Below are 21,553 nucleotides of genomic sequence, written 5' to 3'. Positions count from 1 at the left end.
ACCAATATTAATTTCTATTTAAGAAAAGGTCCCCTTCATTGAGCTATTTCTTAAATTTAATTTCCCTGTCGACACTTGTAACACCTCAACTATACCTCCCGTTATCGTCTTAGTGTTCATATAAATAATTACTTCATACAGACAGGCCCGGTTAAGGGACACCCTCCGGATATTCTATTCCAGAACTCATTCTGGTGAGTGTAAAACTGATGGTCCATACGTCGACCATCTCCATCTGATTATACCACTTAAACAGCCATTATTGCTACAAAAATCCATTTGCGCTTACAAGCTGGCATTACATTTTGGTTCTTAAGAACCCAGTAAGAGAATTACAAGTAGCTGAAAAACAAAACCATGCAGTGGTTTCACATCCATTTTCGAAGCCTCCTTTTTTGCAGTTTTTATTACACAATGACATTCATTTTTTTTGGTTAGGCATGGGGAGATTTAGTATTATCTTTTAACCATGTTATTGTGGTAAGACATGCCAACTGGAACGGGAACTTTAGAGGACTGTGAAGGGAACTATATTATAATCAACTTCGGAAATCTGTTTTTGCTGAGCAACCAATTTTACCACGTGTCCTCTGCCAAAGTTCTGAAAGGATTTATATTGTCCCACTTGGTCATTTTTAGAAACAGGATATGATGCATGTAGCGGATATAAGCGCACCCCTTCAATGTTTGCTTTTCCAGCACATTTAACATTGACACTATTTTCGCCTCTATTATTGGATGGTATGGATTGACTCACCCATGAGAACAATCTTTGCTCCATTGCTTTTCAGTTATCTTTAAAAGGGAGTTCCACATTAGCAGGATGAGGAAAGCTGGGCAACGACGTTTTTCACTAGATGCTTCCTTTGTTGTTCCTGCAAGAACTTCCAGCTTGGGTAGAGCCAAAGTAGGAATGGTGGCAGGGGCCGCACGCTGTGTTGATCATGAAGACAATACGCGTTGGAGAAAATTTGCAAGTCTTTTATTCTTTGACCCAGAGGGCACTATTCTCTTGGTCAATTAGGCTTATTCTAACATTACCAATCTTTCTGATTTGCTATTGAAACCGTCTCCGTCAACAAGATCTCCTCCCGTTATTGATGCATTCGTTATCCTTGCGGCAATTTTAACTTAAAACTGAGTAAGTACCACAGCCCTTAAGCCCGAACATGGTCTTGACACTCAAAGATCACAATCTTTTCATAATTAAGACCAGGTAAGGAGAGTCTTTGATGGAGGCACTATACGCTAACCTCTGTCTAATTTAGCATTTTTATTGACCTTTGGCATGTGCCCACTTACGAGAGAGAGTGGGTGCCAGGAGCACAATCATGTTTTCGTTTCATATAACCTTCGTGACCTCATCAGTATGTCATGTTGAGGCAGCACCATTAAGTGACCAAAATACTATACTTTTTAGCCATTTGGCATTTGTGCTCATAATTCAACACTATCAGCCTATACGAAGTACTGCTGATCAAGGGAGGCATCTTAAATGGCACTCTGTTAACCTAGATGTCCTGCTCAACAAACTAGTTTGCCAGAATGTTTGCAAGGTTTTACTTTGTCTAGCTGAAACTTCCCCAGATATAAGCACGTTAGAAGCTTTTTAATGCATCTATAGTTCGGTTACTACCTTTTGACCTCTGCAAAAAGAACTATTGATGGACAGAATGCAGAACAATGTCATAAATTCACCCCAGTACAAAGATCTGGGCCTAAATCCATCTTTTTTGCTCACCATGCCATTCCAGTTTGGAGCCAGCCACATGCACATCAGTCTTGACCCTGCGCTCAATTGGAACAGTCCAGCCCGAACTGCCAGGCCAGGTCCTCCCTGGACTGGAAACAAGCATCCTAGGACCGGTTTCAGGCTTTCAGCCCTCATCAGCCAGGATAGCTTGACTCCAGTGGCATGGAGAGCACGGGACTCACGTATGAGCATACCGTCCCACTCGTGTTGACAAATGCAAAAAGAACTATTGATGGACAGAATGCCGAACAATGTCATACATTCAACCCAGTACAGAGATCTGACCTCTAGCAAGGTTTGTCATCTCTCTGGCAAGAGCCATAGATGGGTTGATCATGCGCCTGTTCAAAGCATGGGGAGGGGAGAGGAGTTGGCCTAACGGCTAGGGCGGTCGACCTAGAATCTCGGGAACGGGGTTCGAGTCTCGGCAATGACGCTGAATATCCTGTGATTCTGGGCAAATCACTTAATCTCCCCGTGCCTAACAAAAATGAATGTGTTCTCATGTAATGCAACTGGTGCTATGTAAAACGCTCCGATACCCGATTCGGGTCAAGTTCGCGCTATATAAAACTCTAAAAAAATAAAAAAAAATTACATTAAAAGACCAGTATCTTGCTTTAAGCGAGCTCCTTTACATAAAGATGAAAATAGGAAGCCAAGAATACCTTTAAGAGGTTAGCCCACGCTTATTCTGGCAAGTTGTCAACAATCCTTTTTTCCAAAGATTGGACAGTTGCACACCTCAATTCTCCCCCATCCCAGTTTAGGAGGAGCATTTTGGTACTATCAATGGTCTTTCCTCAAACTACGTATATGACGCAATGAAATTTCTTGGTAAAAACAGTTTTTTACCTAAATGAAGTTACTAAGTCAGTCCAGCATAGGCTTTCTGGGAAAGCTCGAAGCCCAGCAGGATTACAACCCAATCTCTTCAACTTAGACCTCTGGGCTTCAATCATAAGTGCTAATCTTCGGGAACACCTCCCCGTGGAGCAACTCCTGTTGGCCTTCCTAACTAGAACCCTAACAAACTAGGACCCTCATCCACTCAGACAGACCATGCTCCCAATCTTGGCATCATCCTGGACACCAAGGTCACCATTAAAAGCCAGATCAATGTAGTCTCCCCTGCCTACTTCTTCACATGCTCCATAAGATCTTCAAATGGCTCCCCATCACCACCAGTCACTCAAGCATTGGTCACCAGCAGGCTGGACTACCGCAACTTATTTTATGTAGGAATCACGGCATACCTCCTGAAGAGACTGCAAACCATTCAGAACTCAGCAGCCAGACTCCTCATAGACCTCCCTAAGCGGACCCATCACTCCTCACCTGAAGGTACACTGGCTCCCCATTCAGAAGAGATGTCAATTCAAGATACTAATCCATACCACCAAGGCCCTAAACAAACAAGGACCAACATAATTCAAACACCGCCTGAAATTCCATACTCACAGCTGCACTCCGCCACCCTCACATTCGCCAAAGCAATAGTGGAGGACACTCCATCTCCTACCTCTCCACAAAGTCCTGGAACAACCTCCCCCTTCACCTCAAAAACTCATCCTCTCAGCTGGAATTTAGGAATGGATTCAAGACCTGGCTGTTCAACAGGTGATTAGCCACGCTTTATACGCTCCGATTGATTGAAAATGATTTTAAAAGCTGCTAGTAACAGTACTACTCAAAATTCCTGGAGGGCATCAATCGTTGTTGCAGTTGTTAAAAAAGGCAATTAGGGCAATCAGTTATTGCTACTAACGGATTGCTCTCAACTAGTCTCTGGTAAAAGTGTCAGGCAAAATAATTCTGGGAAAATTAGGTCTTGTGTTGCAGTCAACAATATTCATGCTGAAATTCAATGTATTTTCAGGTCTGAACTAGGTAGAGTTAAACAGTGCTTGAACCCAAGGCTTCTGATTGACAAATATACAGCCACATCCAGTGGGACCCTCCATTTGACATTAGCATGGCCTCTGATTGTGTCAATGGGTCCACGCTCCGCCTCTTTATTTGATACACCAAAGGGTGTGAGGGTCATCTGAAACCACTAAATTAAGATTTTCCCAAGGTACAAGGATGCGGAGGTCCCTGTTTTCACATATGCCAACAATGCAGCAATCACGGCTCATACAGCCATCAGTCTACAGTGTCTTTTAGAGGGTTGTGGTGCTTATGGATAGTATAGTTTGAAAACAAAGAGGTCCCTTTTGTGTCAATCACTCTAGTTCTCCCAACTAAAATAAAATTTTATAGAGTCTTATTCGAGCTCGATATATCCATTCTACCAGTCCCACTATTATTTAAACACTGAACACAGTTGTATGTAAAGATTGTTAATTTATATAAAAAAAAAATGTATACACAAAAGATTCTCACTATGATTCTTTTAATGGAGCAAATACATTAATACATATATAGAAATAGGACAAACTTCATACAATGATAAAATAAAGTATACACATCGTAAAATAAGTTAAAATCCAATATCATAAAATTCTTACACATTCAAATCACAAGTTGTCAACGTGTTTCGGTGGATATGACTTAATAAACCCCAACTTCTTCCAGACAAGATATTTACAAAAGTAGTTTAAATCATGTTAGGTCCTTAGGATCCACTAATCTAGAATAGGGTTTAATTCGCACTTCTGCTGGTTATTGGCTATAATTGAGAGGTTTGTAGTGTTAAGTATGTGCGCTAGCACCACCATATTGGTGGATCTCAGCACATTTAGAACAGACATTCAATGCCAAAAAGAGTGCCTTCAGCACCAACACATGTTCTCATAATTTTCAACATAACTAAGGAATATAGGAACAGTAAAGTTGAAAGTAGGAGCTATACAAATAAGCTACTTACACATTGGCAAAGGTCACAGATCAGGAAGGCTCCTAATGTGGCTTCTTCATGGTTGTCCTGGATGTCAACATTGATGACATGTACAGGTTGGCAGGTCTCCTGTTCTCTGGAGTTTAAATCTGAGCAGAAATAGTGGGAGAGGAATGAGGAAGCTCATAGCAGCAAAGGTAAGATTTAAAACAGAACACAAAAGGAAGAACATTGGGGCCTACCAATATATTCAGACATCTAAACATGGAAGAAAAAATTACACAAAAGACTGAATTCAGAATGACCTGTATTGTAATCCAAGGCTACACAGAAATGTCTACTTGTCGTCAATTTGGTATAAAAAAAGTGAACATTTCCTAACCATCAGTAATATGCTTGTATTATGAAAGTAATTAACTCAAGAAAACTCTTATCGTCCGCCCAACATACAAGCCAGATCAGTATGAACTGCTGCACAACTACTGAACCTTATGATTTAATGACGCATCCCAACCCTGTATAAGACTAACATTCTTTGGCACAATGAATGTATAGTTCACCAATCAGATAGCAGGTGTTAAGTGGAGAAAGAACACATACATTTGTAGAATCTAAACACCCTTTTACTAAAAAAATAAAAAAATAAAGCTAAATAGTTATTGAACATGCTCTGTATCATCAATTAGTTAGGTCTCTATTTGAATAATTTAAGAAGGGCTCTATTTAAAAACAGTCATGCAGCATTAAAGGAGATCATTTTCAAAGAGAAAAAATACCCTGATTTCCTCTTGTCCCTTAAGAAATAAGCCAAAACGCACTGTTAATTCCAGTGAAGTCATACACCGGACTGCTTTATAAAAAGATGGTGCATCACTAAAGGCTTTTAACTTGGGTAGTGTCTAAATGGAATTAGGTTAAAGCAAATCAGTCCTGGTAAGCATTTAGATTTCAAGTTGCGTACTCTTACTAATCAGCAAATCTTACCTTCTACTACTTGGTCATATACTCGTTCTTCACACGTTACAACGAGGTCAAACACATCTTTGCAATTCTGGAATCTTTCTGGCCGAGACTTTATCCTTTTGTTCCTGTCCAACATATGCAAGATTCCATTCTGGGTATATCTGAAGTGGCTGAAGTTAAGGAAATATAGGGGCTCTGGAAGGGTAATTTATCAGTTACATACAACCTATTTGGGAATCGCTGTGAAATGCAAACCTGAATGGGTGGTGAACCCACGGTCCTGCTGTCCCACAGCAACTTTCAAGACCCTTCCATCAGCCGAATTCAGAAAAGAGACCATAATTTAACTGAGGTTATTTGATTAATTACATTTTAGTTGCATCTAAAATGGCCACTGTAACATTAAATTATTTTCGATTAAGATTAACAAATTTAAGCCATAAATTCATTTCAACTATAACAATGGCTAACAATGACAGAACATCCTGGAACGTAGATAATGCCACAACCCACTCCACAACAACTTTCATACAACAGGACAACTCTGGCAGGAGGAATTTGCTTGCTTTGGCAAACTTAAACTTCTAGTACTTATTTTTTGCTATCTTTACTGGTTTTACCTCCAAATATAGGGCATGATCTCAGCCAACTGGCTGCTTTATACCTCCGTAAAAAAAATATCGCTGTCTAGAGATTTTTTGTGTGTGTTTTTGGATCATTAGAGAAGTAACTTGGCTTGGGAATTTCTAACCAGGGAAGAATGTTTCTCAACAACATTTTTAAAAATGGCAGATGTGTTGCAGTGATGTAATATTTCAGGAACCATGAAACCTATATACTTCAATTTGGTGTCAAAACATAGGTTTTAGGGGTCAAGTAGACAGAGAGAATCCTCAGAGCAACCCTTGCTCCATTTTCCAAAATGGCGGCTATAATAGAGGAATAAGATACCTATATAGAAACGAAACAAATGTTTTTAATTATTGTATGTATACATCAAGCAATGTTTATGATCGGATTAGGAAACGTTTATCACTCCTGCCTGTTTTAGACAAGTTTTCATAGTTCACATTGTTTCAGCAATCACTTATGGTACATTTGCAGAACATTGAACATTTGAGAAAAGCATATCGACAGGAACGTATTTTTGTAGCACAGGTTTTGACAGTACATGTAATTTCTGTGGGTAGAGGCTTTAGAAATGTTGTAGGTTATAGCACCCCATCAGTATCTTCCCAACCAAAGTCACAGTGATCTTTCTCTACATATGCAAAATCCAAAACATTTAAACATTTTCTGATCAAGTAAAACCCTCTGTTAATGTGTACATGCACAGAATAGGACGTGGAAGGTCACTTTGCTGGATTGATCTTGCGTACTCACTGTACAGATCGTCAAATGTGACAGTCCAAACTGGTTTTCCACACATGCACCAAGAATTTTTCTACATCTTAAAAGTCACCTTCTTTTGTCTCAGCAAATCCTTTTAGAAACTTCACAGGTTCAGCAGTTAAAGCTCCAAACTTTGTTCCAATTTTGCTCATAGTGTCATCACCCATAAGAATATGTGCCTAAGAACACTAGGCATCTCTGGGTCAAATTTCTTATACAGAATATGAAGCTGGATAGTCGTTTCTTGCCTGTTCCATAACATATTCATAACTCTGACAATCTTTGACTTCTGTACATTGCAACAAATCTAAGTAGCACAATCATAACATCTGTCATTTGACAGTACAATGACTTGACTGAAATAATTTCGAACAGCCCACTCAACTTGTGGCACAACACAAAGGTCCGCTTCCTCCAATTTACCACGTTCTTGAATATGGCCCGAACATTTTGAATCTCTTTGCAGGCCCCAGCTCAGTGACAACCATTCCACTTGCAATAATTGGAAATTCAGTGGTCACTGAAGCACCAGCAATGTTTTGGCGAGTTAAAATCTCCAAGTTCAGCTTGTTCGATATTGATAACCAGAATGTATCTAGTTGCACAGGTGCTGAATTTTTGATGCAGGCAAGGTCAATTGTTTCACTTGTAGACATTTGTCAGATTCTCACATTTTGACAGATTCAAGATAACTGTCAAAGACAACGTGCAGTTCTTGGAAGGTGCACACCAACTCGACTTTGAGATCTGTAAAACAGTCTGAACGACCTCTCCAAAGTATTGCATGGATGAAATCTTCATCATTTGCAATTGTGACAGTCCACAATAGCAGTTTTCAATGAAGACACATTCAAATAGAAATTCTTCAGGTGAAAGTTTTTGAACTCCTGTACGAATGCGTTTCACTGGTTTGGTTGGAGCATCTCCATCAAATAATGCATTTGTTGGAAGATCATGCGAGAGACTATCCTTGAGAAATTCACTCCTTTCTTTTGCTACAGCCATATCTCTGTGCTTATTTTTTTGTAACCTGTTTTGTAGTGGCTGGTTGGACAAAACTGACAATTAAAATGTGAAAGCTTCGTTTTAGTGACTATGGCAAACAGCTTTTTCTCTTTACAACACAAATCTAGCCTTGTTCAGTTCTGCATATAGTTTCCATCCATGTTCCAGGATATCTAGTAGACGTGTCTTTATATAGTTACATATTGTTTGATCAAGAAGTTGTGTAGTCGCACAGGCTGTCATTTCAAAGGGGTTTCCTCGCTGCTACATGAAATAAAGGAGGCTGTCAACCTGTTTATTAAAACGTTCCCCTCTCTTTCCCACAAGTTCGAGGTGAGGAACAGTTTCACGATAGTCCATTCATTTTGAATTTGCCATTGCTCTGAAAACAGTGAAAATAGAAAGGACTTCATGGTAAACTAGCTGCCATTGAGCAGCATATTCACTTTTACGCGTCTGACCAACAATTTCCTTGGAGCTTTTTATTGATCTCTGGATCGTCTGTTCCAGTCTCATAGCTGGAGCCACAGTATTGAACCTTCCCTTCCCTCTGTCTTTCATCACCAAATGTCTTTGGATGAATTTTCTGTAGAGTTATGGTTTTTCCATCTCTAGCTTCTTCATTCTTTCCAATACCAGGACCCATATCTCAGGTACTTTATGTAATAGAATTCGTGAAACACAGTAATCAGTGACTCCACAGTCTTCATGCACAGCTCCCAATCACCTTCCCAGTCAGCATGTACCAGGTTTTTCACTGGAGCCATCATGTGTAATAGATTTGCTCAGTACTTGAAAACGTTCTGATTTTTCTTCACATTCTTTGACAAACTATTAACTTGGGTTTCAGGTTTTCGGATTTTAAACTGAGTATTGAATATTTCCTGACTTTGCATTATGTCCTTTGACTGAAGTGCACCCTGTGCCTTGTTCACTTCTGAGATAGATATGCAAAACCTAATTTTTCATTCTTGTTCCAGAAGGCACTCCAATGCAATGTTTCTATAGCCAAACGAATTCCGCTCAATAAGGATTGAACAGTTCTGCTTCCAAAGATTTCAGCTTCAATAAGTGCATAGTCTATGCCACATCCACCGAGAACTTCCTACACCCCAACACAACTTTGTCATGTGGAAAACGTCCATCATTGGATAAAGATAATCAAATTCTACTGAATTGCTCATAAAAATGTCAGCTACAATACAGAAAACACCTTCATTGGCAGGATACGCCCGTCTTCAAGCTGAGCACGCACATTTTGGAAAGAATTCAAGAGCTGTGTATACGGTTGCGTAATTTGTGACTGGAGGAGATGGTATTACTAATAAAAACCAAGCCATCTTCAGTAGGACAGTATTCTGGCAGATCAGAGCATGAATTCAACCCATAGAGGAACTGGCTTTTCATCCTTCAGTCAGTACCGAAAAAGCGATGATAAATTCAGTTAAATTAGCTTTGTGGACCGCAGCATCAGGTAGAAGATTCATATCCTCAGCCACTTTGAAACTTTGATAGACTGGGATGTGTTGATGGCTTGTAGTGACTTTCCACATGTTGGCAAGGCAGTTGGGTTATAAGTAATCAGCTTTGTTTATTTATGCCTACAGCCGACACTGCTGATTTTCAAGCAGCTACTTCATTGGTAGAGTCTTGGAAAAACGCTAAGGAAGTAAGTATCATGTGCGCTGGAAGTTCCAGACAAAGAGCAGCGGTATTCAAAATCAAAATAATCAAGAGCAGAAACTGTAAATCCTTTCCTGGTAAAGTGACTTGGAAGTGGTGTGCTGTAGGATTCACAAGATTTTACAGCACGAGTTTCTTACAAGTTCCTGCTGCGTAATAGGCCATAACTTGTTGATACACCAATCCTATTCATTGAAGTGATTCGCTCTCCAAGTTTGCACTGGTCATAGATTGCGCGGGGCAGTCACTTGTAGCAAAGTTTTCTTTTTGTGGTGATGAAATTCATAAAATGTGATTTGGAAGAGACAGTACATTTGGAAAGCATAAGCCTGTTGGTTCATGGGATTGTCTGCCACTTCTCCGCTTATATCTTCAAAGCCATCATCAATGTGGTTGACTTCTGTTCCGAACTCAAGTACTTAAGTTTGTAACAGTTTTGCTTTGCTGATATTAAACAATGATGTAAAAATGTTACGACAACAGCAGGCATTCTTGTCTTCCATGATTTGCAGAGCTCTGGGGCATCACAAAATTTGTCATTAAGTCCAAAATATAAATCTTTCAGGACGTTTCTTAAAATGGTTCCTACTGATTTTACTGCACACTGATCTTATTTTGGCAGCACAATCTTCAGGAGTCAAATCCGAGCACACAAGTGGCTTAGTCTTTTAGTTAGGCTGACAGAAATGTATTCTGTCGTACCTTCTAACCAGAAAATCTTAATTTCATTATAATGGATCCAGTTTCATCAATATTGACCATTATTTCTCTGATCTCACTGAGAAAACCCGTAGCAAGCACTCAAAAGTGGCTTTAAAACTTCCTTAGATTTTCAAACAGTGCAACCTTAACTGAAGGCTGGCTGTTACGTGGCTGCTGGGCGCTCATGGTACATTCATATTTCGGAATGTATGCACACATGCATGCAGGTGGGGGGCATACAAATCCACTGCAAATGTATTCATCCTCTCGGTTTAGATCAGCTACACGGCTGAAAAATTAATCTTGGAAGAAACTAGCTGCTGATAAAAACAGGTTTGCGACTCACATCTGTACTTTATTTCCTCAATCCCTTTGGCCCTTGTTCTGGCTAAATCACAGATAACACATTGAAGATCCTCTGCTTTCTGATCAGATGCTGGAGGTGGACGAGGGGTAGCCCCCAATCTTCTAAGTGGATGGCCATTGGGTTTGCTGGTCATTGCCTTCTCAGGCTCAGATGGTTGCATTTCAATGGTTTCTGCTATTAATTGAAAAAAGTTCGTTTTTTTCCCATTGTATACAACTTGAAGCACTTAATGAAAATATTTGATCCTCTTCACCCATCAGTTTCAATCTTTTGTGAACTTAGTCTTGCTGTATTTCTGCAGCATCTCAAACTCTTCTGTCCAGCCAAAGTTGAGGTTAGCTTTACTTTCGTATTAGCTTGGCACAAAACATTTTCTTTGTTGGAGTCCTCAGATTTTATAGATTGTCGTGAGGTAAAGATCCTTTGCTACCACCTGCTTCGCTCATCTTTATGAATATGAATCAACAGAAAACCTAAAACAAAAACAATTTTAAAATAAATTACAAATATGAGTCCTAAAACATTATAGGGCCTATAAATTATGGAAAACGGTGGAAGGGTTGTTCTGGATTAGCAATGCCTACCCAAGCTAAATTACTTCTCTAATGATAGAAAAACACCAGGACTACCCGTTGTCTATATTTCCTCATAATTGCATTCTGGCGGAATTATATACATGTTGTGATAACATATCTGCTGTAATAAATCGATGTGTTATGGTTTAAGTGATCAATAAACAGCATGAAAACAGAAAAAAGTTAAATACTGACCCTAACAGTTACACCCCCACATCTGTAAGAGAATCATGCCTGGCAAGCAGGTGTCCAAATAACCCATGATGCAATTATTTGTATGCATTTTGTACAACAAAGGTTAAAATAAACCTCTAAGGACTTGCTCACTATAGTCAAGTAAAAACAATCAGCTGCATTCCAAAAGCTATAGCTGTAGACATGTGACCTACAAACATTGCCATGGGTTATAGTTCAGAGAGGAAGCCAACCCTTATCAAGCTGCTTTTCATTTACTATTCGCTTAAAGAAAAGTCACCCAAGACTGCATCATATCTCATCCTCTAGACTATAGCAACCTCAGTTATTATAGCAGCCCACATCCTTGGTACATTCATGTGTTGTACAAGCTTCCAGCTTTTACAAAAGGGAAACAGTGAAATGGGGAATAAAGGGACAGACACAAGAGGAATGCTTTGGCATCGTCCCCTAGCACCTCTTCCATTCTATGCGTGCAATATAAGGCAGTGACTGGTTCTACAACAGCAGTAAATGTCAGCTTTTGGTGGTATCCAGTTCTAGGTTCACAGTGTGCAACAGGCCCACATTGCTGTCAGTTTCTGTAGGTTAGTACAGTTCTAGCAAATCCAGAAGAGATTCCAGCCACAACTGTTATTGCAGTTAGTGGGGGAAAGAAATAACACTCAGTGATAGGGGGTCTCAGGGAACATTTAAAGACCAAGCCTACCGCTCACATTTATCACAAATTCTCACATCTGTTGGATCTTAGGAAATCCTAGCAATTCTAGATTAGTTTGAAAACATCCCTGAGGTCCCCCCTCTCAGTGAGGGGTTTGTAGCCCTTGGTTGCACCAGGTGTGCAACCAGGAGGAGATACCAGCTGATGAAGCCTATCACTTCGGTGAGTGATGGGAATCCGTCCTAAGGATTTTACTTGTTAAGGAGTATTGTGGATTACAGTTTTTTAGGTCTTTGCTTATGCGGAGGGCTTGTTTAGGTTCACTAGACCTGTGGATATCCTGTTGTATTTAATGCAGGTAGTGGCTCTTTTGAGGACCATATGCTAGAAGTACACATCAGGCTAGGGCTGATATTTTGCTTATCCAGGATTATCAGTTTTAGGTGTGCAGACATTTCTGGCTGAATTCCCGGTAAACAAGCGAAAGCAATTTCGTCAGACCATGCATCAGTGGTCTGACGTAGTCCATAGTGGATACACAAGCTCAAAATATATTTTTCTAACAATTCAACCAAAAAGCATTCTGGAACACTAACCTAATCACATTTTTTAATTCCATATCCTCCCCAATTTGAACTGTCCTTCTTGGCCTTTCACTACACACAGAGGTAATTCGGTTATACTTTTACTGGAAAGACATGTGTATGTTAAGAAAGTGCTTCAGTCAAACCCATTGCCACCCAACACTTGTAACCAGAAAAAGTGCATGAAGCAGGAAAGTCCAAAGGTTTCTGAAGTACCCACCTTAACCACATAATCCACCACATTTGAGTAGCATCTGGGCCTGTTTCCCATGTGAGAAAGGTCCATTGCCCAGTAATGGAAGAACAAGTTACCTACTTTCAGTAACATTATCTGGTATAGACAGGATATAGCTGCAGATTCCTTGCTTTAGAATCTTCCCCAGCTGCAAGACTGGATCCGGAAAGGTTTTCCCACAGCATGTCGGTTGAGTGTGTTCAGCGATTCCGCCAGCATCACATCTAGTGGACGATGCCGATCCAGAATCCATATATCTCCCTCACCGAAGACCGTTTCTTCCACGACTATTTTCTGAGCTCAAAACATGAGCCACATATAGAAATAGCCTATTTTAAACAGTGTGCTAAAATAGACACCCTTGTGCCAAATAATCACTCTTTTCAGGATGTGAATGAACAAAATGAAATCTTTGAGACAAAAGAGGACTCAGTTCACGGAGCGGGGAGGACAGGAGTATTTTTAAGGAATCTGCGGCTAGATCCGGTCTCTACCAGATAATGCATTACCAAAGATGAGCAACTTGTCCATCTGATAGATTCATCTAGCTGCAGATTCCTAACTTTAGATTCATATGCCAAAGCCATAAAATCCCCGGAAGGTCTGAATTGAGACCATGAAGTCTTACTATAACAAACCCAGCCCAGAACAATAGAAGCATTAATAATGTAAGTGAGCAATAAAACTCTACCCCATAAAAACTCGCGAAAAGAACCACAGGTAAGTAAAGTTGCAAAACATTTAAATCACAGGAATAAAATATCCACATAGGTTTGACAAACCTGTGTCAGAAGTCAACCCACAATTGGAGTATAAAACTACTTGCATCCGTAACTGGATCGGAACCATGCACTCACCTCACAATAATTGTGGACAGAACCACAGTAACAAAACTCAAAAACATTAAAAGCATGGGGGTAACAAGACAATGTCACCAAATGACCCTATGAAAATAAACCCATTTGGTCTTCTATTCAGTCCCGAACCGTGTGTTCGAACCTGTGGGACACAAAACAGCAGGCCGTGCCACTAAGCAATACCTTTATGCCAAATGAAGTCCTGCCCTAGCGAGGACTGCCCTGCAAATTACACAGAAAAATCCATCTCCCGTGGTGAAAACATTACTAATGTTCTTATCAAAAAGTGGAAGACAATAATAGCAACTATTGGCATAGAAGCAGTCTTTCCATAAGAAAAAACTAGTGGATACAAATAAATGTAGGCTATTATATATAGTACAAAATGAAATGCCTATGTATCAACAAAAGAAAATTCATATTTAAAGATACATAAATAATGAAGCCAAATCTGCAGACAATACTGGCGTAACACTATGGAGCTATAGTGGGATCATACAACTTAGGAAAGCAACAGCCATCCAACCTGTCAGAGTAACACAAGTCGCCTGAGACACCACCATTAAGCAATAGTAGTATAAAGTTGAATAAGATACTAAGTATGGAAAAGAAACCTTGATATCCCAGGGAACACCAATGTTAGTATGTGACCTTACTTTTATGAACAGAGACCCATCAACCGATAAAGAAAAAAGTCCCCCATATTGAAACCGGAAACTTTAAAGGACCCTATAATAAAACCACACTGCAAAATTAACCTCAATTTGTATATGTCATCTAGGGACCACACTTCGCAAAGTGTACACCTAACCACCAGACTCTGTCCCCTAAAGGAGTAATGATCCTGTACAATAGCAATAAGAGCCTTCTACAAAAGGTAGAAGCTATGAGGCCAACAGCTCTTATCCTCAAAGAGTAACATACATGAACACCTTCATAGATGAAAACAAGTACACCATTAGAGGGAAATGTCCTTCAGAAAAGAAGAAAATATTTAGTAACGCACAGCGTTATAACAACCTAAAATAGAGTAAAAAAAACAGTAAGTAGAAGGAATAGAATTGCCTGAGAGACATTGTCTGCCTGGATACCCTGTAATAGCATGACAATCCGAGGGAAAAAAACAACATGCTCAAGGAAAGTGTACAAACCAACAACATCTACACGAAGGGGCAGAAGAGACAATTAACAGCAATGGCTATAAGACAGAACCTGAAGAGCAAAACATGTGTCTTAAGGCTCACATAAGCTTTTGGTTAATAATGTTCTAAATCTAGCAAATGAGAACACTTACCATCAATCGTAGGTAACATCACCGAAATGCAAGGCAACTACCATGGGAAGAGTCAAAGCCACAAACTAATATAGGCTACCAGCTACTTTCTGTGAAAATACCAGGACAGTCACCTTCAGTGCTGTACTATTCAATCAACAGTACTTAGTCTATTGACGTATGCCCATAAACGAAGCACACGGTCACACAAAAACCATATAAAAGTATAAGAGGCACTTCATTATATTAACCAAAACTAGTAAGACGATATTGTACATAAACCTCTCATCAAAAAGGCAGATCATAAACACTGAGACACCTGTGGAGTACAAATTCAAACCTAAACAAGGGGTGCCAAGCTTCATGAATGTATGAGATCATACATCAGAGAAATAACCCGACAGAGGGTAGAACTCTGCACACTCAAACGTGAGACTAGTAGTGCACAAGCAGAGCAATCTCATACACATATATATTTAGAAATGCTCACCATAGCATAGAAAAGATACTCCACATAGAGTATGGTACATACCATGAAGGTATCCACTCTTGAGCTATTCTTCGGAGTAAAGCAAACTGCAAGACCTGTATACTAGGCCTCAAAAACCCAACATAAACAGCTGAAAAACTGACAGCACTGAAGGCGAAAGTCACAACTTCTGCAGCAAGCAGTTAATCAAGAAAACCACTTATTGTGGAATATATTTTAAAGAAGACTTTCAGAAAATTCGGCAAATTTCCATATAATCCTGACTGACCGGAACAACGGGTCATGAAAAAAACGTGTAAAGAAACAAGACAAAGCCCTGCTTCAAGCAGAAACCCCACACTGGTGGTCACCATATAAAATACATAGTTCAAATCAGCCACGTATAAACACATCTTTCCGCACAAGTCAATAGAGAACAAAATTCAACCAGAACATTCAAAGACATGTCTAGGTGACTTTCCCACATCGACCAGCTCTGAATCACCGTAAAGCTGAATCCGCATGTTCACCAAATAAATGTACACCATCAAATGGCAGCTCTTTCAGGCTACCCTGTACAAGCTCTGAAATCACAGACTGATGCAGCCATGCATGTCTATGCAGTGCAACTGACTGAGCTATAGCTCTACCCACAGAACCTGTAGTGTCCATACCACATTTTATGGTGAATTTTGCTGCTTCCCGGCCATCTTTCACCACCTGCAGGAGCTCACTACTGGTTCCTCTGAAACAGAAGGCAGCCGATGCGCCACAGTCCCTTAACCCCTTCGGTGCTCATGACGGAACGGTTCCGTCATGAGCCACGGTTGAGCTGTGCTCATGACGGAACCGTTCCGTCATGACCACGCCCGCGCAAGATTCCGTCAGCACAGCGGCGGAATTTGCGCAGCATGGAAGGGGTTAAAGCACGAGAAAATCTGCCCAAAACACATTCCATGTTTAACAACCTCAATGCCGAACGAGAATATATTCCTCTCACAATGTTCTAGCAATCTGGAATATTTGGGGGAACCAAAGGGAAGGACATTAGGGTCTGGTGAAGCCGTAGCAGCCCTTTTGTGGTGGGATGTTGCGAAAGTCAAACTGGGTCCCCAGGGGCAGGTCGATGCCTTTGGGCCATAGCCCAGTCAACTGGAGCTTCCGTACGGGGTTTCGCCCAAGTGCCTAACAAAAGGTCAAACAGACTCATAAGTGAGTATATGCTCCACTCACGTCTCACCTTGGTGAAGAGCATCCACAAAAGGGTGAACCCCTTAGAATCCAATAACTGATTTAGAGAGCCCAACTGTCAGAGGGGGAACCCCCTGGCAATGATCCAGTCAGGGCACCTCCTAGGAGCCAGAAAGCACACCACAAGGAGACTAAAGGCCCAAAAACCTTTTGCAGGGAAAAATTACATTTCCACATTTGGGCTAGAGTAGCCCCACACTTCAGGATATTTATGGAGGCATGGGTGGACTCTTGTGAAAGTTGCGCAACCGAAGGTTGAGAGATGGACCCATGTACCAACCGTTTGCACTTCAGACCCTCCCTAGGCCTTGGCGGCCCGTCACTCGAACGGCTCCTCAACCAGTCTCTTGACTGCAGTGAAGCTTGACTGCGACGCGGTTTCTCAGACAAACCCACCGCCAGAAGTTACATCTGACGCTCTCTCAACGCCTTCGGCTGTAGATGCTCACACGTACCGCACTCCTCGGAGTTATGGTGTTCAAGGCACCACAAACCCACGTATAAGGATGTGTGATCGACATCTATCTTTCACAAAATCCACAGGGTTTAAACCCAGCCTACACTGCAAAAACCACACTGTTCCTGCGACAAAACGTTGATGGGCCCAAAAAATTGCCCCCCAACTGCTCTGAAGAACTGAGTTCAGCGAGGAAGTTATATGACTGTCGAGTCACATCCGGAGGACGTCAATACTGAGTCGCACGGACATGCTATGAAAAAATATTTCAGGATCCAGTCTAGGCCTGAGTAAGATTCTAAAGTAAGGAATCTGCTGCTAGATGTCCATCAGATCACACTTAGTTGTACAGAATTCATAGGGTTTACTTCAATGCAAAGACATTAGAAGTAACAGCAGTTACAGAATATCCGGACTTTGTAACCCGACACTCCACGGAGAATAGTGTGCAATCCTCAAACGTGAATATTAAATTACAGTACGCTACCGAACAACGGATAATCAGAAGTAACTTTAAACAAAGTCCCAAGTAAAGTTGTTCTACAAAAGAACACTCAGTGTCTAGTCTTCCTAAGGATACCACCCTCCATTTTCAAATTATGAGTTATCAGGATTGCTTCGATGGAACCATGCTTTTATTTCTTGTGTATTAAAAATGCACAAAGGACCCTCACTCCCTCAAAAAGAAGTTCAGGAATAAAATGCATTCAAACCTTCATGGAGGAGAGATGCAGCTGTATGAATGCATTTATGATGTTTGATGGATTTGCTAGAAACCTGAAAGCTTGATAGTGGAAAATGCCAAATGGTGACGCTTGATACTAGAAAACGTAAAGGTGCCCAACTGGGATGCTTTCCCTCCCATAATGAAATTAAAACAAGTGTTGCTTATTTTTATGTGCACTATTACAGCACTTATTTTAAATAGCGATTACTTTCTCAGATCCGGTGCGGTCTTAAGTAACAGGCAACATAACAGTGCTGCAAAAGAGAACACCTGGCTGGACTTGGAGACACCAGAATGAGTGGCTATCGGAACGTGGCATCTCTTTGCATTTACATAACAATGAGGGAGAGTTGAGGTATGCTTCCTGCGCTTCTTGGCAGGCACCAAGCAATGCAGGCCAAAGATGGTCAAATTAACTCTTTTCGATCAGAAAAGTGATCTGCTCTAAAACAGTCTCAAGATTAATAGAGGCCAGTCTTTTACCTGAACTACTGCACAGGCTGTAGTTTTTTTTATGTGCATTGCAGTAAATCCCCATGTTGCACACTAACCAAGTAACCTAGACCATTGCAACTCATGTGACACACAAACAAACGCAGAACAGATTCACTTAGGTGTGTTTATTCTCCAGAGAATCACGAGGACATTTACAATTTGACATGTTGGACCGAAAACAAACAGGCAATTTAACATTTCTAGAGTTACAGAAAGATGTGCCATAGCTTTCATAGAACCACTTATGTGCATCTTTTTGTTGTTTAAAATTACTTTGTTACAGGTAAAGTTTTAATGTTCCAGTTTAAATTAGCCTTACAAGATGGTAAACTTTCTCACAGTTTGATATTCTGAAACCTATTAAAAATGTATACAATTATTTTCAGACATATGTGGTGGGGATTTTGATAACACTTCCAAGATACATGAAACGCCTCTGTACAAAATATATTTCCCCATTATGTTAGTGTTTAAAGAAGTAAACCTCTAGTGTATGTATCGATTTACAAGCATAGGGCTTTAGGAAGCTTATTAAAATGTTAAATACTGCCTAAAAATAAGGTAACCACAGACACCAATATTCACACCTACCAAAACTTGGTGAGGGGATGCTTTCCCTTCTGTGTATGCAAATTATGCCTGAACACAAGAGTGATCCTAAAGTCTTGTTCAAACAAGAGCTAAACACCAGAAACGCTTACCAAGGATAATTATAGTAACAGGGAAGCCACGACTACACAATGTAGGCTTTTGTGAGATGTGCGAATGTGTGGCGCGGAATGATCTCAAGTGGTGTGTGGTGTGCAGATTCGGTGTGTGTATGCACGCACTGCTGTGCCCAATACCAAGAACTGCCAACTTCTGGGAAAGTCCAAAAAAAGCGAGGAGAGACTGAGTACCAAACTATTGGTATTATAGCGGTATACATGGACCTAGGTGCATGGCTTAAGGGAGCCCTTACATTAGGATTCCCATACAGCATACAATAGATAGGTTCTACATTTGCATTTCATTTTTACTGCATACAATATACTTTTTTTTATACAGTTATAAGTGAGACCGAGCCGGTGTGCCATAAACACACCACCGGTGCCATGGAGCTATGAGTTTAATGCCCACATAGCATTTGACAAGCAGAGATTTGAGTTCGGTGGCAAAGGTCCTGTGCAGACTGGGTTGAGTTGGGTGCACAAGAATTTGGACACAGGACCTTGCTGTAGGTTAGGCACCATGGTCAACACCTGCTACGTAAGGCCAAAGGCTTTTTCACAGCAGGGGGTGGATGTCCCAAAACAGTAAGCAGTTTATGTAATTGTTATTGTCAATTCACCTCTCCTGCTTAGCTAAATTGTTACGGGACTCCTCCAACCAAATATTGCTTTACCTCTGTATGATCCCTTAATTTTAGAGTCCGAGCTAAGAGCTCAAGTGTACGTGTATTTGGTAGACACATATGGCCATATTTATAAATGCAATTCAAGCAGGAAAGGTGTCGGACTGCCCTGGAAGCAATGCAAGCAAACTACGATGAGTAGCATCAGATAATGGCCCACAGGACACTACCTCTACATGAAGACCATGGGAGAGGAATGTTGAACGTACAGGCTTCACAGTCAGCAGAGTCCTTGGTGGCCTTGCACAAAGCCCTCCACCATTTACATTTCTAGATCAAGCAGTGCTTTGAATGGGCAAGTAATGTGCTTCGTGCTTTATATTGACTGGTATGGAGTACATGCACGTATTTAAATTGAAAGGGGGAGCACCTGCACTTACCAGCACTGCTACAGTACATTTAATGGAAGAGTAATGGCACGACTCAGGAGCAAGTAAGTACTCTGTATAGACAGTACCTGCACTTCTGTATTTCCATTTGAAGCACTGCAACGAAGCCAAAACAGATTATCTTGCAATTGGTCAGACTAGTACACAGGACCAACTCTCACCCTGTAACAAACAATTTACATACACCATTCCCTGCTAGCTCTCGAGGCTCAAAGTGAAAGACTCTGTAGGGAAAATGGCAGAACGTTTTATGGAGGCAAAACAAGTTAAAAAGAAAACTGGCTGCCACAACCGCCAATCCCACAAACCTTTCTTAAGACAGCTGTCACTCCTAGAGGGGACACTTCAGGTGACCACCCTGACCACAGCGCAGCACTCTGTGGTCTTGGTCGATAAAGAAGTGAAACCCTACAGTAAGTTTGAATGTTTGTTTGATAAAGGAAAGACAAACATCAACCGTACAAACAGAAAATGACTAAGGGCAAGGTAGCCTACTTAACAGTGAAGCGGGGGGGGGGGGGGGGGGGGGGGGGGGCTAGGGGTGGGGGGGAGGTCTCCTTGCCAACAAATAGAAGGTCTTAAGATGGCTGTTTGAGGAGGAGTGCATCCAAGATATATTGCATTCTGCCTTGAATGAATATCCCTCCCTTGGGGCTGGATTTTAAAGCCTAATCCTCCCAGGCATAGTATAGAATTATACAGCTAATGTTTTCACTGTATGATGTTCTCTTCAATATATTGCATCACATTACAGATGCTCCAACATTTATCAGCCCTGGTCCCAGGGTTGCCCCATAGTGGTTTGCTCTTGAATGAATATCATGCGCCATTTTGCTTCTCAGCCTCATTTTCTAGATCTTTCTTCTCTGATTCAGCTTGTGTAAGAGCAATTGGTGACTAGGGAAGAGCTATTGTAGGCTATCTTAAAGCAACTGCACTTTTCCTGCATTGCAGTTTTGTTTTTTAGGATTCAAGTAAGTTCTGATTTCATAGAATAGGACTCCTGAAGTTAACTACCTTTTCTATTTCTATTGGCTTAACCCAATAGGAGGACCTGATTGCGTTTCTGGGCAACCTATTGTACAGAAAGATATATCAATCCTATTCCTGTGTTGATAGGAGTCCTACCTTGGCTTAAATCTACTACAATCATTATCTGTTCTATAAATTGCTTAACTTTTCCATCTGTTTAGTTTTTTGTTGCCATTTGTCTTTTCGACTTAGTTGTTCGGAAGGCTATGAAAATGTCACTGTCTAAAATAAACCAATCTGTGCTATTTGAGCTAAA

The 21,553-nt window shown here is 40.8% G+C and overlaps 1 protein-coding gene across 1 annotated transcript in view; it reads right to left on the bottom strand.

The window, feature by feature from the left end:
- LOC146868230 (RNA polymerase II subunit A C-terminal domain phosphatase SSU72) overlaps positions 1 to 21,553 on the bottom strand; it is a 263,518-nt gene that overhangs the window by 7,618 nt on the left and 234,347 nt on the right. The window contains exons 3-4 of the mRNA XM_085609532.1: positions 5,577 to 5,716; positions 4,623 to 4,741 (exon numbers count right to left, since the gene is read on the bottom strand). Coding sequence (XP_085465658.1) covers positions 4,623 to 4,741; positions 5,577 to 5,716 — 259 coding nt within the window. The remainder of the gene's footprint in view (positions 1 to 4,622; positions 4,742 to 5,576; positions 5,717 to 21,553) is intronic.

This window comes from Triturus cristatus, chromosome 1_2 (assembly GCF_964204655.1).
Source record: "Triturus cristatus chromosome 1_2, aTriCri1.1, whole genome shotgun sequence".
Lineage (NCBI taxonomy): Eukaryota > Metazoa > Chordata > Amphibia > Caudata > Salamandridae > Triturus > Triturus cristatus.
Note: the sequence above shows the minus strand (reverse complement) of the source record. Positions and strands in the feature narration are given on the sequence as shown.